Genomic DNA, 17,830 nt, shown 5'->3' on the forward strand with positions numbered 1-17,830 from the left:
TTGGATGAGGAAGTGGAAAAGTGGGTTAGTAAGTTTGCCGATGACACAAAGGTTGGTGGAGTTGTAGATAGCGTTGAGGGCTGTTGCAGGTGACAACCGGACATTGAGAGGATGTAGAGCTGGGCTGAGAAGTGGCAGATGGAGTTCAACCTAGATAAATGTGAAGTGATTCATTTTGGAAGGTTGAATTTGAATGCTGAATACAGTGATGGAGTTTTATTTGGATAAGTCCCCTGGGCCAGATGGGATTTATTTTGGAATTCTCTGGGAAGCCAGGGAGGAGATTGCAGAGCCTTTGTCCTTGATCTTTATGTCGTCTTTGTCGACAGGAATAGTGCCGGAAGACTGGAGGATAGCAAATGTTGTCCCCTTGTTCAAGAAGGGGAGTAGAGACAACTCTGGTAATTCGTGTCGCGTCTTTTCGTCCGACGTCACTTCGTCCAACGACACTTCGTCCACGTCTTTTGGTCCAACGTCTTTTTGTCCGCCCGTCTTTTGGTCCAACGTCTTTTTGTCCGCCCATCTTTTGGTCCAACGTCACTTCGTCCAATTATCCAATTACAAATTAATTCCGTATAAAACCATTTAATTGATAAAATGCAAGTACAATACAGCAAAATGCAAGTACAATACAGCAAGTGAATTTAATTGCTAAATGCAAGTAAAATGCAAGTTGAAAAATGCAGTTAAAAAGTTAAAAAATCTAAAAATGCAGTTAACAAATCTAAAAGTTTACTAATTACTTAAAATTCCCGAAATTACTTAAAATTGATGTAAATTGTAAATTCCCGAAATTCCCTAAAAGTTAGATTTCCCGAACTGTACCCGAGAGAGAATAATGGGGAGAGGACAAGATGATTTGATATTCTACATTTCCGACAGACACAGATATAAGTGGGAGTCTAATTGGATTTAGACAATGAGTGCAGTTCTGAAAGAAGCAGATTTAAACTCGATTTTCGTCGAGTGATTAAAACCTCTGGTTGGCAGTGGGTTCTGACATTACAGGTCTGAAATGATCAAATATTCCATCAGATACAATGGCTCTCATCACGCTGGAGCATACATGGGCGAATATCCTGCAGCTTATCTTAAAAATGTCTGGAGATCAAGCAGCACAAATGCAGAACTCAACCTCAAGAGGCGAAATAGGTGGAGAGGATCCTTGAGCAGTAACATTGAAAAACTAAATTAAACTATTTGTAATTGGATAATTGGACGAAGTGACGTTGGACCAAAAGACGGGTGGACAAAAAGACGTTGGACCAAAAGACGTGGACGAAGTGTCGTTGGACGAAATGACGTCGGACGAAAAGACATAGCACCCTGGTAATTATAGACCTGTGAGCCTTACTTCGGTTGTGGGTAAAATGTTGGAAAAGGTTATAAGAGATAGGGTTTGAAAAAATGAAAATCGCTTATTGTCACGAGTAGGCTTCAATGAAGTTACTGTGAAAAGCCCCTAGTCGCCACATTCCGGCGCCTGTCCGGGGAGGCTGGTACGGGAATCGAACCGTGCTGCTGACCCGCTTGGTCTGCTTTAAAAGCCAGCGATTTAGCCCAGTGAGCTAAACCAGCCCCTTTATAATCATCTTGAAAAGAACAAGTTGATTAGCGATAGTCAACACATTTTTGTGAAGGGTAGGTCATGCCTCACAAACCTTATTGAGTTTTTTGAGAAGGTGACCAAACAGGTGGATGAGGGTAAAGCGGTTGATGTGGTGTATATGGATTTCAGTAAGGCGTTTGATAAGGTTCCCCACGGTAGGCTATTGCAGAAAATAAGGAAGTATGGGATTGAAGGTGATTTAGCGGTTTAGATCAGTAATTGGCTAGCTGAAAGAAGACAGAGGGTGGTGGTTGATGGTAAATGTTCATCCTGGAGTTCAGTTACTAGTGGTGTACCGCAAGGATCTGTTTTGGGGCCACTGCTGTTTGTCACAGGTTGTAGAAGGATGGGTTAGTAAATCTGCAGGTGACACGAAGGTCGGTGGAGTTGTGGATAGTGCTGAAGGATGTTATAGGATACAGAGGGACATAGATAAGCTGCAGAGCTGGGCTGAGAGGTGGCAGATGGAGTTTAATGCGGAAAAGTGTGAGGTGGTTCACTTTGGAAGGAGTAACAGGAATGCAGAGTACTGGGCTAATGGCAAGATTCTTGGTAGTGTAGATGAACAGAGAGATCTCGGCATCCAGGTACATAAATCCCTGAAAGTTGCCACCCAGGTTAATAGGGCTGTTAAGAAGGCATATGGTGTGCTAGCCTTTATCAGTAGGGGGATTGAGTTTTGGAGCCACAAGGTCAATCTGCAGCTGTACATAACTTTGGTGCGGCCGCTCCTGGAGTACTGCGTGTAGTTCTGGTCACCACATTATAGGAAGGATGTGGAAGCTTTGGAAAGGGTTCAGAGGAGATTTACTAGGATGTTGCCTGGTATGGAGGGAAGGTCTTACGAGGAAAGGCTCAGGGACTTGAGGTTGTTTTCGTTAGAGAGGAGAAGGCTGAGAGGTGACTTAATAGAGACATATAAGATAGTCAGAGGGTTAGATAGGGTGGACAGTGAGAGTCTCTTTCCTCGGATCGTGATGACCAACACGAGGGGACATAGCTTTAAATTGAGGGGTGGTAGATATAGGACAGATGTCAGAGGCAGTTTCTTTACTCAGAGAGTAGTAGGGGTGTGGAACGCCCTGCCTGCAACAGTAGTAGACTCGGCAACTTTAAGGGCATTTAAATGGTCATTGGATAGACATATGGATGAAAATGGAATAGTGTAGGTCAGATAGGCTTCAGATGGTTTCACAGGTCGGCGCAACATCGAGGGCCGAAGGGCCCGTACTGCGCTGTAATGTTCTATGCTCTATGTTCTATAAATGTGAGGTGATGCATTTTGGTAGATCAAATCAGGGCAGGACCTACTCAGTTAATGGAAGGGAGTTGGGGAGAGTTATAGAACAAAGAAATCTAGGAGTACAGGTTCATATGAGGTGATGCATTTTGGTCGATCAAATCAGGCAGGACCTACTCAGTTTATGGTAGGGAGTTGGGGAGAGTTATAAAACAAATAAATCTAGGAATACAGGTTCATAGCTCCCTGAAGGTGGAGTCGCAGGTGGACGGGGTGGTGAAGAAGGCATTCAGCATGCAAGGTTTTATTAGTCATAATATTGAATACAGGAGTTGGGGCGTCTTGTTGAAGTCGTACAAGACATTGAATGTAAGACCACACATGGAATACTGTGTTCCGTTCTGGTCACCCTATTATAGGAAGGATATTGTTAAACTAGAAAGAGTGCAGAAGAGATTTACGAGGATGTTACCAGGACTTGATCGTCTGAGTTATAATGAGAGGCTGGATAGGCTGCAACTTTTTTAGGGTTGATCTTACACAGGTCGATAAAATAATAATGGGCATAGTTAAGGTAGATAGTCAAAATCCTTTCCCAAAGGTAGAGGACTCTAAAACTAGATGGCATAGATTTAAGGGGAGAGATACAAAAGAGACCAGAGGGGAAATTTCTTCACACAAGAGGGTGGTGAGTGTCTGGAATGGTCTGCCAGAGGCAGTGGTAGAGACAGGTACAATTTTGACTTTTAAAAAACAGTTAAGACAGTTACATGGGCAGGGTGGGTATAGCGAGAAATGGGCCATATGCGGGCAAGTGGGACTAGCTTAGTGATAGAAACTGAGCGGCATGTACAAGCTGGGACGAAGGGCCTGTTTCCATGCTGTAAACATCTATGACTCTAAGTGCCCTCTGAAATGTTCTGGCAAGCTACCCAGTTCTCCAGAGACACCCAGCATTCCAGAAACATCCAATGTCCCAGAAACACCAAGCCACCCGGAAACATCCAGCACCCCGGAAACACCTAGTTCTCTAGAAACATCCAGCATCCCAGAGATACCCAGTTCTCCAGAAACATTTAGCATCCCAGAGACACCCAGTTCTCCAGTAACTTTTAGGGTCCCAGAGGCACCTAGTTCTCCAGAAACATTCAACGCCACAGCATCTCCCAGCGCCAGGGACACCCAGCGCCCCAGGGACACCCAGCTCTCCAAGGACACCCAGCTCTCTAAGGACACCCAGCTCTCCAAGGACACCCAGCTCTCCAAGGACACCAAGCGCCCAAGGGTCACCCAGCGCCCAAGGGACGCCAGGTTCTCTAGGGATATCCAGCACCTTGAAATACCCAGCTCTCCAGGGACACCCACTTCTCCAGGAACATCAATTTATCCGGGAAAACCCACTTCTCCAGGGACACCGAGCAGCTAGAAACACGCCATTTTTCAGGGACACCCAGCACCTGGAAGCACCCAACTCTCCAGGTACATCCAGCATCCAACTCTCCAGGGACATCCACCACCTAGAAGTATCCCGCTCTCCAGGGACTCCCACTGTCCGCCCCCTGCTGTCAGCCTGCAGACATTGTGATGTCACGACGCAGTGACGCAAGCACGGGATTGTTGAGGTATTTCCGGTGCGCTGGTGGCTGGTTCCGGTCTTATTCTCGGCTTCTTGTTCCTAGAAGAGTCGCAATGGCGATGCAAGCGGCGAAACGTGCGAACGTGAGTGAGCTGCGACCCTTCCTCCCCGGGCGGCGTTCCCGGTACCCCACCCCCCGGACCGGGCGGTGATCTCGGACCGCCCCCACCCCGGGCCCAGCTCTGTACAGTGGGACACGGCCTGGTTTAAGTACCTGTTTCACAGGCCTGACTCGGTCCTTTACCTGGGCCGGACCTGGCTCCCCTCCAGAGCTCCGCCCCGGGCTTCAGCTTCAAACCCATTTTGGCATCCACGTGATTGGCAGCAGTTCGCCAGGTCACCGTTGGGCCAAACACGGTTTGTTGATGGTTCATTTTCTTTGAAGTCCTGTTCTTAACATTGACCCTATTGCTGTCGTCAGGAGATCTCACTTGGTGTCGTCTGCTCTCTCCGGGGTAGTAGGATTTTTTTCGAAGATAATAAAGCAAAATACTTCAGATGTTGATGATATAGAATGAAAGCAAAGTGTTGGTTTAAAAAAAAACAGCCAGTTTGGCAGCACCTATGGAGGGGAAAAAAAGTTAATGTCTCAAAGAAAGGAAGCCTGTGTGGAATATAAGGAAAGTAGGAAGGAACTTAAGCAAGTAGTTAGGAGGGCTAGAAGGGGTCACGAAAAGTAATTGGCAAATAGGGTTAAGGAAAATCCCAAGGCTTTTTACACGTACAGAAAAAGCAAGAGAGTAGCCAGGGAAAGGGTTGGCCCACTGAAGGATAGGCAAGAGAATCTATGTGTGGAGCCAGAGGAAATGGGTGAGGTACGAAATGAATACTTTGCATCAGTATTCACCAAAGAGAAGGAATTGGTGGATGTTGAGACTGGAGAAGGGTGTGTAGATTGCCTGGGTCACATTGAGATCCAAGAAAATGAGGTGTTGGGGGTCTTGAAAAATATTATGGTAGGCAAGTCCCCAGGGCCTGATGGGATCTACCCCAGAATACTAAGGGAGGCTAGAGAGGAAATTGCTGCGGCCTTGACAAAAATCTTTGGATCCTCACTGTCTTCAGGTGATGTCTGGAGGACTGGAGAATAGCCACTATTGTTCCTTTGTTTAAGAAGGGTAGCAAGGATAATCCAGGAAACTACAGGCCGGTGAGCCTTACGTCAGTGGTAGGGAAATTACTGGAGGATACTCTTCGAGACAGGATCTACTCCCATTTGGAAACAAATGGACGTTTTAGTGAGAGGCAGCATGGTTTTGTGAAGGTGAGGTCGTGTCTCTCTAATTTGATAGTTTTTCGAAGAGGTCACAAAGATGATTGATGCAGGTAGGGCAGTGCTTGCCTTCATTGGCCGGGGTGTTGAGTATAAGAATTGGCAAGTCATGTTGCAGCTGTATAGAACATTAGTTAGGCCACACTTGGAGTATAGTGTTCAATTCTGGTCACCACACTACCAGAAGGATGTGGAGGATTTAGAGAGGGTGCAGAAGAGATTTACCAGGATATTGCCTGGTATGGAGGGCATTAGCTATGAGGAGCGGTTGAATAAACTCGGTTTGTTCTCACTGGAACGACGGAGGTTGAGGGGCGACCTGATAGCGGTCTATAAAACTATGAGGGGCAATGACAGAGTGGATTGTTAGAGGCTTTCCCCCGGGTAGAGGGGTCAATTACTAGGGGGCATAGGTTTAAGGTGTGAGGGGCAAGGTATGGAGTAGATGTACGAGGCAAGTTTTTTTTTACACAGAGGGTAGTGGGTGCCTGCAACTCGCTGCTGGAGGAGGTGGTGGAAGCTGGGACGATAGTGACATTTAAGGGGCATCTTGATAAATACATGAATCGAGGGCCGAAGGGCCTGTTCTGTGCTGTACTGTTCTATGTTCTATGTTCTAATAGGATGGGAATAGAGGATATGGACCCAGGAAGTGTAGAAGATTGTAGTTTAGTCGGGCAGCATGGTCGGCACGGGCTTGGAGGGCCGAAGGGCCTGTTCCTGTGCTGTACTTTTCTTTGTTCTTACTTGATAAAGGTCTTGCTGCATAAAAAAAGTTTTTCATCATGTTGTTGTGGATTCTTTTGCCATTCACCTTGGATTTGTGTCTGATTCTCGGCCCCTTTGCCTGTTGAATGAGTTTCTATCTTGTCTAGAGCCTTCATGATTTTTTTTACACACCTCCACCAAATCTCCCCTCAACCGTCTCTAAGGAAAACAACCCTAGCTTCTCCAGTCTATGTAATTGAAGACCTTCATCCTTGGAATCATTCTAGTATTTCTCTCTCAGTCCTTCATATCCGTCTAAAATATGGTGCCCAGAATTGGATGCAATACTCCAGTTGTGGGTAAAACAGTTTTTTAATAAAGTTCACCATAACCTCCTTGCTCTTGTACTCTAAACCACTTATGCTCAAAGCCTTTTAACCACTTTTTCAGTCTGCCCCATAACTTTAAACAATGTGTGCACACATCCTTTGGGTATCTGTGTTCCTGCACATCCTTTAGAATTGTGACTTTAAAAAAAAATTATATTGCTTCCCCTCTTTGAACCAAAAGTAACACTTTACACTTCCCTGCATTAATGATTTTGTTTTCCTATTTCAGATTCGTTTGCCTCCAGAAGTAAACCGCATATTGTATATAAGAAACTTGCCGTACAAAATAACTGCAGAAGAAATGTATGATATATTTGGGAAATATGGACCAATCAGGCAAATCAGAGTGTAAGCACCGTGCTATTTCTGATAAATTTGGGTGGTTCTTTTTTGTAGTCCATTCTTAAAGTTACAAAGCTAATGTGGAAAGGACAAGCCCTTAATCCATCTTATTGCTTGCTCCAAAAAATAATTCAAATTGAATCCAATTCATGGCCTCCACAAGTCTGACATACAAGATCCAAGCTGACAAGAAAAGTAATTGCACCTCAACTTGGGCTTGATCTTAGCCAATAGGCCATTTATTTTTTAAATCGCAGTCGATTCATGTATGTTTAACGAGGATGGCAAATAGACAGGTGGATCAGAGGTGATAGAATTGGATGTAGTTATTAGGAGCCTTGACTTCAGTACTGGTTTCTGATAGTTGTACAAGCATTTCTTCTGGAGGCAGAGGTTTTGGTGCACCAGCTTATTTTTTGTTTGCACTTTTATTTTTAATCCTCCTTGAGGAGGTGGTGAGCTGCCTTCTTGAACCGTTGCAGTCCATGTATTTTAGGAACATCTAGGATGCTTTCAGGAAGGGAATTCCAGAATTTTGACCCAGTAACAGTGAAGGAACAGCAGTATAGTTCCAAGTCAGGGTGGTGCGTGACTTGGAGGGGACTTTGCAGGTGTTGGTGTTCCCGTGCTTCTGCTGCCCTTCTGTCTGGTAGAGGTTAAAATGTTGTGAAGTTCATATTTACCCAGTTTTGATTTAACATTTTTACGTCTCAGTAATTTTTAGCTGATGTTTTTCAAGTTCAATTAATCGTATGCTTTTGTGTTCTGTTATTGTATAATATCGTCTATGACTATGGAATAAATGCAAGTAGAAACTGTGTTACAAGAGACTGAAGAGTGCATTTGAGGTCCGAAGGAATATTGAACATATTTGAATGCTAAATTGAGAAAACATCTAAAGCAAAATTGTGGCTGGGACAGCTTGTATTTATGCACTCCTTGTAAGCAGAATGCCGGTAGCCCACACCAAGCTAGAAAAGAAGGAATTGGTAGAAGGACAAGGTCAAGGAGACCATTGAAGAGAGTTCTTGAGATTTATAAGACTGGGTGGAGAGGTAGCATGGCAAAAATGGTTTTGCCGAAGAATTCATGGGGATTGGACTTCATTGCTGAAAATGGTAATGTCGAGGGAATTGGGAGCAGAGTCCGCTCTCTCTCTCTCTCTCTCTCTTTCCCCTAATGGTGTGCAAGCAGAGATGTGAGATGATTTAGAAGTGGGATGAGGAGCCAGCAAGGTGGTGAGGGAATAGCCAGCAGGGAATAGCAAGGCAGGCTGTGAAGGGGAGGCTGGCAAGGCAGTTGGGATTTAATGGACAACCAACGCACCAGTGATGTATGACGTGCAAGGTGCCATGTTCTGTTACAGTTCAATGTCAGGATCTACAGTAAAAATATGTATCACAGCAAGAAATACAGAATGTAATTAGCTGACACTCATTGAACAGTTCTAAAGCTTCCTAACTCGACATGTACAGAAGTTGAGTTTCTGGCATCCTCATCAAAACGTGTGTAAATTGCTTTCTTATTTCTATCTTCTTACTAGAACTAAGTCTTTGTATTGGTTTGATTTTATAGATGCAGCTATTTTAGATGATAATGTAGTGATATTGTTACTGAATGAGTAATCCAGCGTAATGCTCTGGGGATCCAGGTTCAATTCAAACCTTGACAGGTGGTGAAATTTGAATTCCATAAAAATATGGAATTAAAATTCTGATCATGACCAGGAACCATTGTCATCAAATCCCATCTGGTTTGGTAATGTCCTTGATGGAAGGAAATCTGCTGTCCTTACTTGGTCTGGCCTACATGTGACTCCAGATCCACAGCAGTATGGTTGCCCCTTAAATGCTGTCTGAAAGGGCCTAGCAAGCTACTCATTTCATGGGCATTTGGGGATAAATTCTGCCCAGCCCGCAATACCCACCTTGCATGAATGAATTTAAAAAAAACTATTTTAAAGCCAAACAACCGTGGTAAAGTTTAATATTGCAGAAGAGGATCCACTTGTTGAAAGCTGTGACTAGATGAAAACCAAAACACGTTTCTAAAAATTGAGCGTAAATGAAGAAACTAAGCGGCTCATTGCTAAGAAAAACAGACGTGTATTTATATAGCACCTTTGCTTCAGATGCTCCAAGGGCTTTACAGCTAATTAGTACTGTTGAAACATAGTTACTGTAATGAAGGAAGCACAAAAGCCATTTACACACATGGTGGTTCAATGAGCAGCAATATGATAACCACATTTTGGTTTAGGGATGTTTTCTGAGGGGTAAATATTGGCTGGGACACCAAGGAGAAGTCCCTTTCTACTAAGAAAAGTAAAGGAACTTTGGCTGCGTGTAAATAGGGCAATGATGTTCTTTATCCCACTAGTTAATGCCAACTTGAACATGATTTAGTTCAGTGAAGAAATGCAGCTTTGTATCAGATAAAGACCTAAACTGCCTCATTATTAGAATAATACAGTCAGCATGAATTTCTCAGAACACCTTCAGAGCTTAGCAAAGCGTCCCAGTCCAACTTGTTTCAGACTCCCTAGCATGAGCCAAATTCAGCTAAGTGTTTAATTCATGCTGAGCTAAGAACACAAAGTTCATTGTTCCCTTTTACAGACTTAATATGTAATTGTCCCAGATTTAGAGGTAGTTTTTAAATCTGTGGACCAGCAGATTGAGATTTGTAGGGGAAGGGAGGTTGAGAATAAATTTGCTTAATTATTTATATTCCATTTCTGACTATAATCACTACAATAAAGAACATAAACTTACAAACTTTTAATTTCTATTTTAACAGGAACAGCATTTTTTTTAAAAAGCTGGAAGCCTTGGATAAGGAGACTTGTAGTTTTCCACTAACATTGTTTCTAGTTTATAGCTAGGGTAGGCCATTCAATCCCTTGAATCTGTTCTAATTTGATCTTGATTAAGTTGGATCTTCACTCCAGCCACCTGATGTAATTCCATAATCCTTAAACGTCTTGCCTGACCAACATCTCTTAAGTTTCAGTTTTTAAATTTTCAAGGATCTAGCCACAAAAGCTTTTTGAGCTAAGGGTTAGCTCGATATCCACTGTTTGTGTGGCGTGCTTTCTGTTGTACAGTAATGCCAGTTCTGTAAATTAATCGCAAAAAAATGTAGTCTGAACCACATTGGTTTTACATAATTCTTAAATCTATTGCAGAGGAAATACACCCGAGACAAGAGGAACTGCATATGTAGTGTATGAAGATATTTTTGATGCCAAGAATGCTTGTGACCACTTATCTGGATTCAATGTGTGCAACAGATACCTTGTAGTTTTATACTACAATGCAAACAGGGTAAGTTTCATGGCTCTCAATTTTAATGTGAAGCTTGATGATCCTGTGTCATTTTTAGATGCATCAAATATATGTGAAACCACAAATGGTTGAAAAGTAAGTAAAGATACAAGTCGGGGAAAAAAAATTATATGATGATCAAAAGCTCATTTTGGCTGAACAGTTTTGAGCAGGAGAGACAGATTTAGAGCTGAAGTTCCAAAGAATACAAGGTGGTTTATTGCTTTGCTGCAATGGAGGGTGAATGTGGAGAGAGAGGTGCACAGGTTCCTGGAGTTAAGAAAGAGATTGCATGTGAAGAACTGTATAGGACCGGAGGAGCTGTAGAGATTGTATGGTGCAAAGCTGTGCAGGGATATATAACACTTCGAATTTAAAGATTGTGTTTTTAATTCTTTTGAAATGTGAGCATTGCTGACAAGGCCAGCATTTGTTGCCCATCTTTAATTGACCTTGAATTGAGTGGGGCAGGAAACAAGTACAGGCTTTGGACTCGATGGATTTGTGTGGCCAAGTTAGAATCTATAGAATCCCTACAGTGCAGAAGGAGGTCATTTGACCCATCGAGTCTGCACTGACCCTCCAAAAGAGCACTCTACCTCGGCCCTACCCCACCTAAACTACACATCTTTAGACTGGGTGGCAACTGAAGCACCTGGAGGGAAACAATGCAGACATGGGAGAACATGCAAACTCCACAGTCACTCCGGGTCGGAATCAAATCTGGGTCCCTGGCGCCTTGAGTCAGCACTGTGCTGCTGTTGGAATTTCTCAGAGAATGGAGTAAGCAGCAGCTTTGGGTAGTTGCCTGGGGGTAATAATGTCTTCAGGAGGTACAAGCATGAAGGAACTGATTTAGCTGAGGAGGTGTGCAGTAATGGACAGCTGGACGTGGTCTGTCTAACTGCTTTTTAATGGGGTCCTGTCAGGTGCCAACATCTGTGTTTTATTTATCTTGGGGTGGGGGGTGAGGGTCGTCTTGTTTGGTTTTGGAACAAGCCAGAAAAAGAAAAGGAGCATGGTTCATGATGGTGGGGTAGGAAGCTTAGATTACTGTGCTTAATATGGATATAAAAATACCTCTTCCGGGGCAGTGACTGTAGCAATAATTATGAAGTTAGTACACCATTGATAACCTAGTTATATATAATTCAATAAGGTATAATTTTTCTATGGTCTAACAGCATGAAAGTGGGAGTTCTTGTCAAGTTGATTGAGATTGCAGTCTGGGGGAGTTATAGAACATACCGTGCAGAAGGAGGCCATTCGGGCCATCGAGTCTGCACCGACCCATTAAGCCCTCACTTCCACCCTATCCCTGTAACCAATAACCCCTCCAAACCTTTTTGGACACTAAGGGCAATTTAGCATGGCCAATCCACCTAACCTGCACGTCTTTGGACTGTGGGAGGAAACCGGAGTACCCAGAGGAAACCAACACAGACACTGGGAGAATGTGCAGACTCCGCACAGACTGACCCAGCAGGGAATTGAACACAGGACTCTGGCGCTGTGAAGCCACAATGCTAATCACTATGCTACCGTCTAAATTGTAAATCTGTCGCTTAGAAGTGTAGTTATTTTTGTAATTTCACATTGACCTTCATTTCAGCATTTGATCTGTAAATATATTTTTTATAGGCTTTCCAAAAGATGGACACAAAGAAAAAGGAAGAGCAACTCAAAATTCTCAAAGAAAAGTATGGAATTAATACTGAAACAAAATGAATTATTCATTGGCTTTCATTTTTTAATTTTGCATTGTAAATACTGTTGAAAGTGCTATTAAATATTTCAAATAAGTCAGCAATTTGGATAAATCTCACCCAAGTTTAAGAAACCCATTTGTTTAGAATAACAATATGGGTAGTTATTGTTTAAAATATTAGTGCCGTTTATTTTGGCTTTATCAACTAAAGTTCAATCTCCAAAAAGTCAAGTCTGTGTTCTTGCTGATTTAAAGCGTAACATAATTAATTTTAATAGAAATAATGGTTTTATATTTTCAAATATTTTGAATAGGCTGTACAACAGTTACCATTTGGTAATTCAAGTACTTTCCTTTTTTTCACTGTCAAATGTGTGCACACTTGTATCCAAAAACTTGTTTATGTACTTTAAACTGTAAAATGGTTTTACATTTTGAGGAATTACTGTTGTTTTTTTCTGAGCGAGTGTGAAGTTAGAGCTCTAGTCCAAGCCATTGACGCCATTAAAATAGGTGGCCAGAGCACCGGATAACAGCCTGCTTTGAGCAGAAGAGAAGGCAGGTGATGAAACTACCCTTACAGCTAATTGTATTAAAGGTATTCTGGCCTTCCAGCACTTCCCAGCCTTGTTATTCTCACTTGATCACACTGCACCCCCACCTCACAATATAAAAGGTCCTTATCATTTAAGGGCAGTTGGTATTAAAGTTTTAAATGCCAGTTGGTATCCTTGACATGAGTTAAATGTGTCATTGTCTTGACAAATCATATGGAAGAAGAAAACAAAAAATTTTCCCATTCAACAGGACAGTCTCTAATTTGACATGCACAACATTATTATTTGCTGAATTTCAGTAGCATTGCTGGAGCTTTACAAGCAAGTACTTCAGTCCATGAATGTGCACCATTTCCATGATTGTATTGCATTAGGTGGTATTATCCCAAAAACACCATATCTCAAGCACGCAATAATTTGTACTTTGCTTTGTTCTGGACCCCTTTAAATGCTTCCTCCAAATGTAATTTATTAGTAGTAAGAATAATTTCTGTGGGTATGATAAATATTCAAAATAAATATCCTACACACCATTGGCATGCATTGATATTCCTTCAGTTCAATTTTTTAAAGAAATGATTCTGTAAGATTGTACTGTGCTGTAATGTTCTATGTAACATAGCAATCAAATCAATTGAAATTCTTTGGGTCAATGAACAAGCTGGCAATTAGCTTAGTATATTTGTATTTCTTTTATGGTAATATACAAATTAATTAATGTCTACATTCACTACACATTGCCTGTTCCATTAACCTGAAATTTGAACTTAAATTTACAAAGTAGAAATATTTTTAAGTGAAACTTTGTAATTAGCTATTTCCTTGTTATTGCTGAAAAGAAGGATGTTACTGAATCTTTCAGTCTTGCACTCACTAAAACAAATGCAAGAATGTCAAATTTCAAACAATTGCAACAATTTACACTACAGGAGAAAAGAGTATTGAATGGTTTGCAAGTTGATTCTGATTGGAGGTCTTCTGGTGGTGGCCATGATATGAGTGGTTGTACGCAGAGTGGCTCCGCCAAGCAGTTGGAAGCGACCTGTAATGCAGTGGGTAATCTTTATTTTCACAAATAGGCTTACATTAACACTGCAATGAATGAAGTTATGTGAAAAGCCCCCAGTCACCACGTGATGGCGCCTGTTCGGGTACATGGAGGGAGAATTCGGAATGTCCAAATTACCTAACAAGCACGTCTTTCGGGACCTGTGGGAGGAAACTGGAGCACCCGGAGGAAACCCATGGTGGTATGGTAGCACAGTGGTTAGCGCTGTTGCTTCACAGCGCCAGGGTCCCAGGTTTGATTTCTGGCTGTAAGGTGGAGGAGGAAGGGTCAGTGCAAGTCGGAAAGCCCCAGATGGAGCAGTTGAGAGCCTTCATCAAGGAAGAGTTCTGCCAGCAGTGGAAGGTGACGCAGGAAGATCAATCAAAGGGGCTGAGGTACCCCTGAAGGGCTCAATGGAAAGGGTGGGAAAATGTCTGGAGGCTCTGGTCGCAGGTCTGAGAGATTGAGAAGGTGATCTCGGAACACAGCGATAGAGTGGTGGCACTGGAGGTGGGGCTCTTCGGAGACCGTTGCAAGATGTTGAGAGCAAAGGTGGAGGAGCAGGAAAACAGGTTGAGAAGGCAGAATCTAAATAGTTGGCTAGCCTGAAGAAGTGGGATGTGCTAGTGCCATGATGTATCGAGGATGCTGGTGGTGAAAGGGGTGCTGCACAATGCCCTTAAAATGGATAGAGCGTACAGTTCTCTGAGGCAGAAGCCAAGAGCTGGGGAGCCGCAGGCGGTGATCGTGAGACTACAAGTTTGTGGAGAAAGAAGATTCTGCAGTGGACCAGGAGAAAGGGATCTGTGAATGAGAGGGAAACAAGGTCTGACTATAACAGGACATTGGAGCTGAACTGGCTAAAGTATGGGGTTCTACAGGGTCAAGTCGATGCTGTATTGACTGTAGATCAGGTTTGGGGTGTTTATCCGGTTCAACGATGGGTGACTAATGAAGACCGGGAACACTATTTTGAGACCCCAGAAACGTCGAATGACTTTATCGAGGAGCATAAACTGGGGAGAACTGAACAATTTTGGGAGACTGAGGTGCTGGCACTTTAGAATAATGAAGAATATGGGTAGATTGGGGCTTGGAGAGATGGGTGCGGCTTTTTTCCTCCAATGTGGAGGATTTTCTTCACATCGGAAAGGGAGGGAGATGCGACACAAGTGAGGTTGGAAAAGAAACATGGTTGGGGTGAGGAAAGGGGCCACCTTGGATGGGCCAGGTACAGGGTGAAATTAAGGGGTGGCTAGAACTGAAAGGGGAGGATGACGGATGGTAGAGGGGAACGGAGGCACAAGCCCCCGGTAAGCCTGATAACATTGAACGTGCGAGGGCTTAGTGGACTGGTAAAAAGATCTCAGGTCTTTGCGCACCTCAGGAGTTTAAAAGTGTAGGTGGTCTTTCTTCAGGAGACGCACCTCTGCGTGAAGGACCAGTTTTAAGCTGAGAAAGATTTGGGTGGGTCAGGTTTTCCACTCAGGGTTTGATTCAAAGTCCTGGGGGCGGGCGGGGGGGGGGGGGGGGGGGGTGGCCATTTTAATGAGCAAGAAGATGGGATTTGTGAGGGACCTGGGTCGGAGATACGTGATGGTGAGTGGGGTATTGGAGGGTCGGCAGTGGTATTGGTGAATGTGTATGCACCGAATTGGAGCAATGTAGGTTTTGGGCAATGCTGGCTGCGATCCTGGACTTGGCAGCGGGAGATTTCAATTGTGTCCTAGAGCGGAGGGTAGATAAATTGAGTCCTAGGTCAATGGGTATGATACAATGGCAAAGATGGCTATGGTGGACCCGTGGCGCTTCAAGACCCAGGGGGAAGGGATTATTCCTTTTTCTCACATGTTTATAGGGTGCATTCAAGAATTAACTTTTTTGAGGTGAGCTGGGAGGTTTTGGTTGGGGTGGAGGGGGCAGAGTACGCGGGGGCTAGTAATCTCGGACCTTGCGCCCCACTGGCTGGATATTTGGCTTGGATCAGACGGGAGCAGAGGCCGGGGTGGAGGCTCGATTCAAGGATGTTGGCAGATAGAGGGTTTTGTGATAAAGTGCGGGCTGTGATCAAAGATTATGTAGAATAGAACCAAAATGGGGAGGTGTTGGCGGCCACATTTTGGGAAGCACTAAAAACAGTGGTCCCAGAGGGAGATTATCTCATTCAAGGCACATGCGGATGGGAAAGGAGGGAGGAATATGAACTGTTAATGAACGAGATAGTTTAGGTAGATAGGGAGTACTCTAGGGCACCCACCACAGAGGGATCGGTGAAGAGGAAAAAGTTGCAAGGGCAATTCGATAGGTTGACGACGGGGAGAGTGATAGGACAGCTGCGTAGGGCAAGTGGGGTACAGTATGAATACGGGGAGAAGTCGAGTCGAATGTTAACGCTTCAACTACGGGGGCAGGCAGCGTCCAGGGAAATATTGAAGATACGGACTGGGGCTGGGGAGTGATGTCAGAGTTGGCTTATTATAAGGAGCTATACAGGGCGGATCCGGGGAGGGGGGAGGGGGGGGGGGGGGGTGTCGGGGGGGACATGGGACGGTTTTTAGACAAACTAGAGTTTCCACAGTTGGACAAAGGGACGAGACAGGCACGAGAGGAGCCCTTGGGGCTGAGGGAGGTATTTGATAATACAAGGGGTATGAAGTTGGGGAAGAACCCGGGGGCCCAATGGTTACCCAGCGGAATTCTATAAGGAGTTTGCAAAGGACCTAGCACCACATCTCTTGGGGGCGTTTAATGAGGTGCTGGAGAAGGAAACGATAATGCAAGTAATGATCACATTGATGCCAAAAAAGGTGAAGGACCTACTGGACTGTGGTTGTACAGGCCTATATCACTGTTAAATATGGTGGCGGGAAAGATGGAAGGTTGTGTCCTGGATGTGGTTGCGGAGGAACAGGCTTTGTAAAGGGCAGAAGCTTTCTAGTAATATAAGGAGGCTGTTAAATGTGATCATGACCCCGTCAGGAGCTGGAGGTAGTTGTGTCCATGGATGCGGAGAAGACATTTGACCGGGTGGAGTGGCAGTACTGTTTGAGGTACTGGGAAGGTTTGAGTTTGGACTGATGTTTGTGACATGGGTGCAGCTGTTATACGTGGCACTGATGGCGAGTTTAAGGAACAATGATAAGGATTCACGGAACTTTGAATTACACAGGGGAACAAGGCAGGGGTACCCGGCCAACTGTCGCCATTGATTTTTTTAAAATGTATTTTATTACAAACAGATTACAACAAATAAACAAACCCGGGAAATATACTTCCCAGCAATCAACTATACTTCTGTACAAATTTTCCACCCTTTTCATCCCCCCCTTCCTTAAACACAGTCACAAACATCCCCCACCTTTCTCAAACGCCTCTGCAGAGCCCCTTAACTCATGCTTTATCTTCTCCAACCTCAGGAAGTCGTACAGGTCACCCAACCAAGCCGCTACCTCCGGTGGTGTTGCCGAACACCACTCCAGCAAAGTTCGTTGCCACACAATCAGAGAGGTAAAGGCCACAACATCGGCCTTCCTCCCCATCAGCTCCGGCCTCTCTGAAACCCCAAATATGACCACCAAAGGGTCCGGTTCCACCTCCTCCTCCACTATCCTGGCTAAGACGCACGCAAACACTCCTGCCCAGAATCTTCCCAATTTTTAGCAACCCCAAAACATGCGCGCGTGATTCGTTGGCTCCCACCCACACCTCTCACACTTATCTGCTACCCCTGAAAGAACTCACTCAATATGCACCCTGTGCACCACCTTAAACTATCAGGCTTCTCCTTGCACAGGAGGAGGTCCCCTTTACCCTTCGCAGTGCCTCACTCCATACCCCCCAATTGATCTTCCCTCCTAACTCCAGTCCCATTTCTCCTTGATCTTCATCACACGTTTGCCTCCCTGCTCCCCCAGCCACTTGTATATATCCCCAATTCTTCCCTCCCCTTCCACATCTGGAAACAGCAGTCACTCCAGCAGGGTGTATCCCGGCA

The 17,830-nt window shown here is 44.2% G+C and overlaps 1 protein-coding gene across 1 annotated transcript; it reads left to right on the forward strand.

Annotated features, from left to right (window-relative positions):
- The first annotated feature begins 4,447 nt into the window (after positions 1 to 4,447).
- Positions 4,448 to 13,321, forward strand: sf3b6 (splicing factor 3b, subunit 6). The gene is made up of 4 exons (XM_038800204.1): positions 4,448 to 4,568; positions 7,085 to 7,203; positions 10,385 to 10,523; positions 12,165 to 13,321. The coding sequence occupies exons 1-4, from the start codon at positions 4,539 to 4,541 to the stop codon at positions 12,249 to 12,251; spliced, it is 375 nt and encodes a 124-aa protein (XP_038656132.1). The 5' UTR covers positions 4,448 to 4,538; the 3' UTR covers positions 12,252 to 13,321.
- Positions 13,322 to 17,830: the final 4,509 nt, after the last annotated feature.

The sequence above is a fragment of the Scyliorhinus canicula genome, chromosome 6, assembly GCF_902713615.1.
Source record: "Scyliorhinus canicula chromosome 6, sScyCan1.1, whole genome shotgun sequence".
Lineage (NCBI taxonomy): Eukaryota > Metazoa > Chordata > Chondrichthyes > Carcharhiniformes > Scyliorhinidae > Scyliorhinus > Scyliorhinus canicula.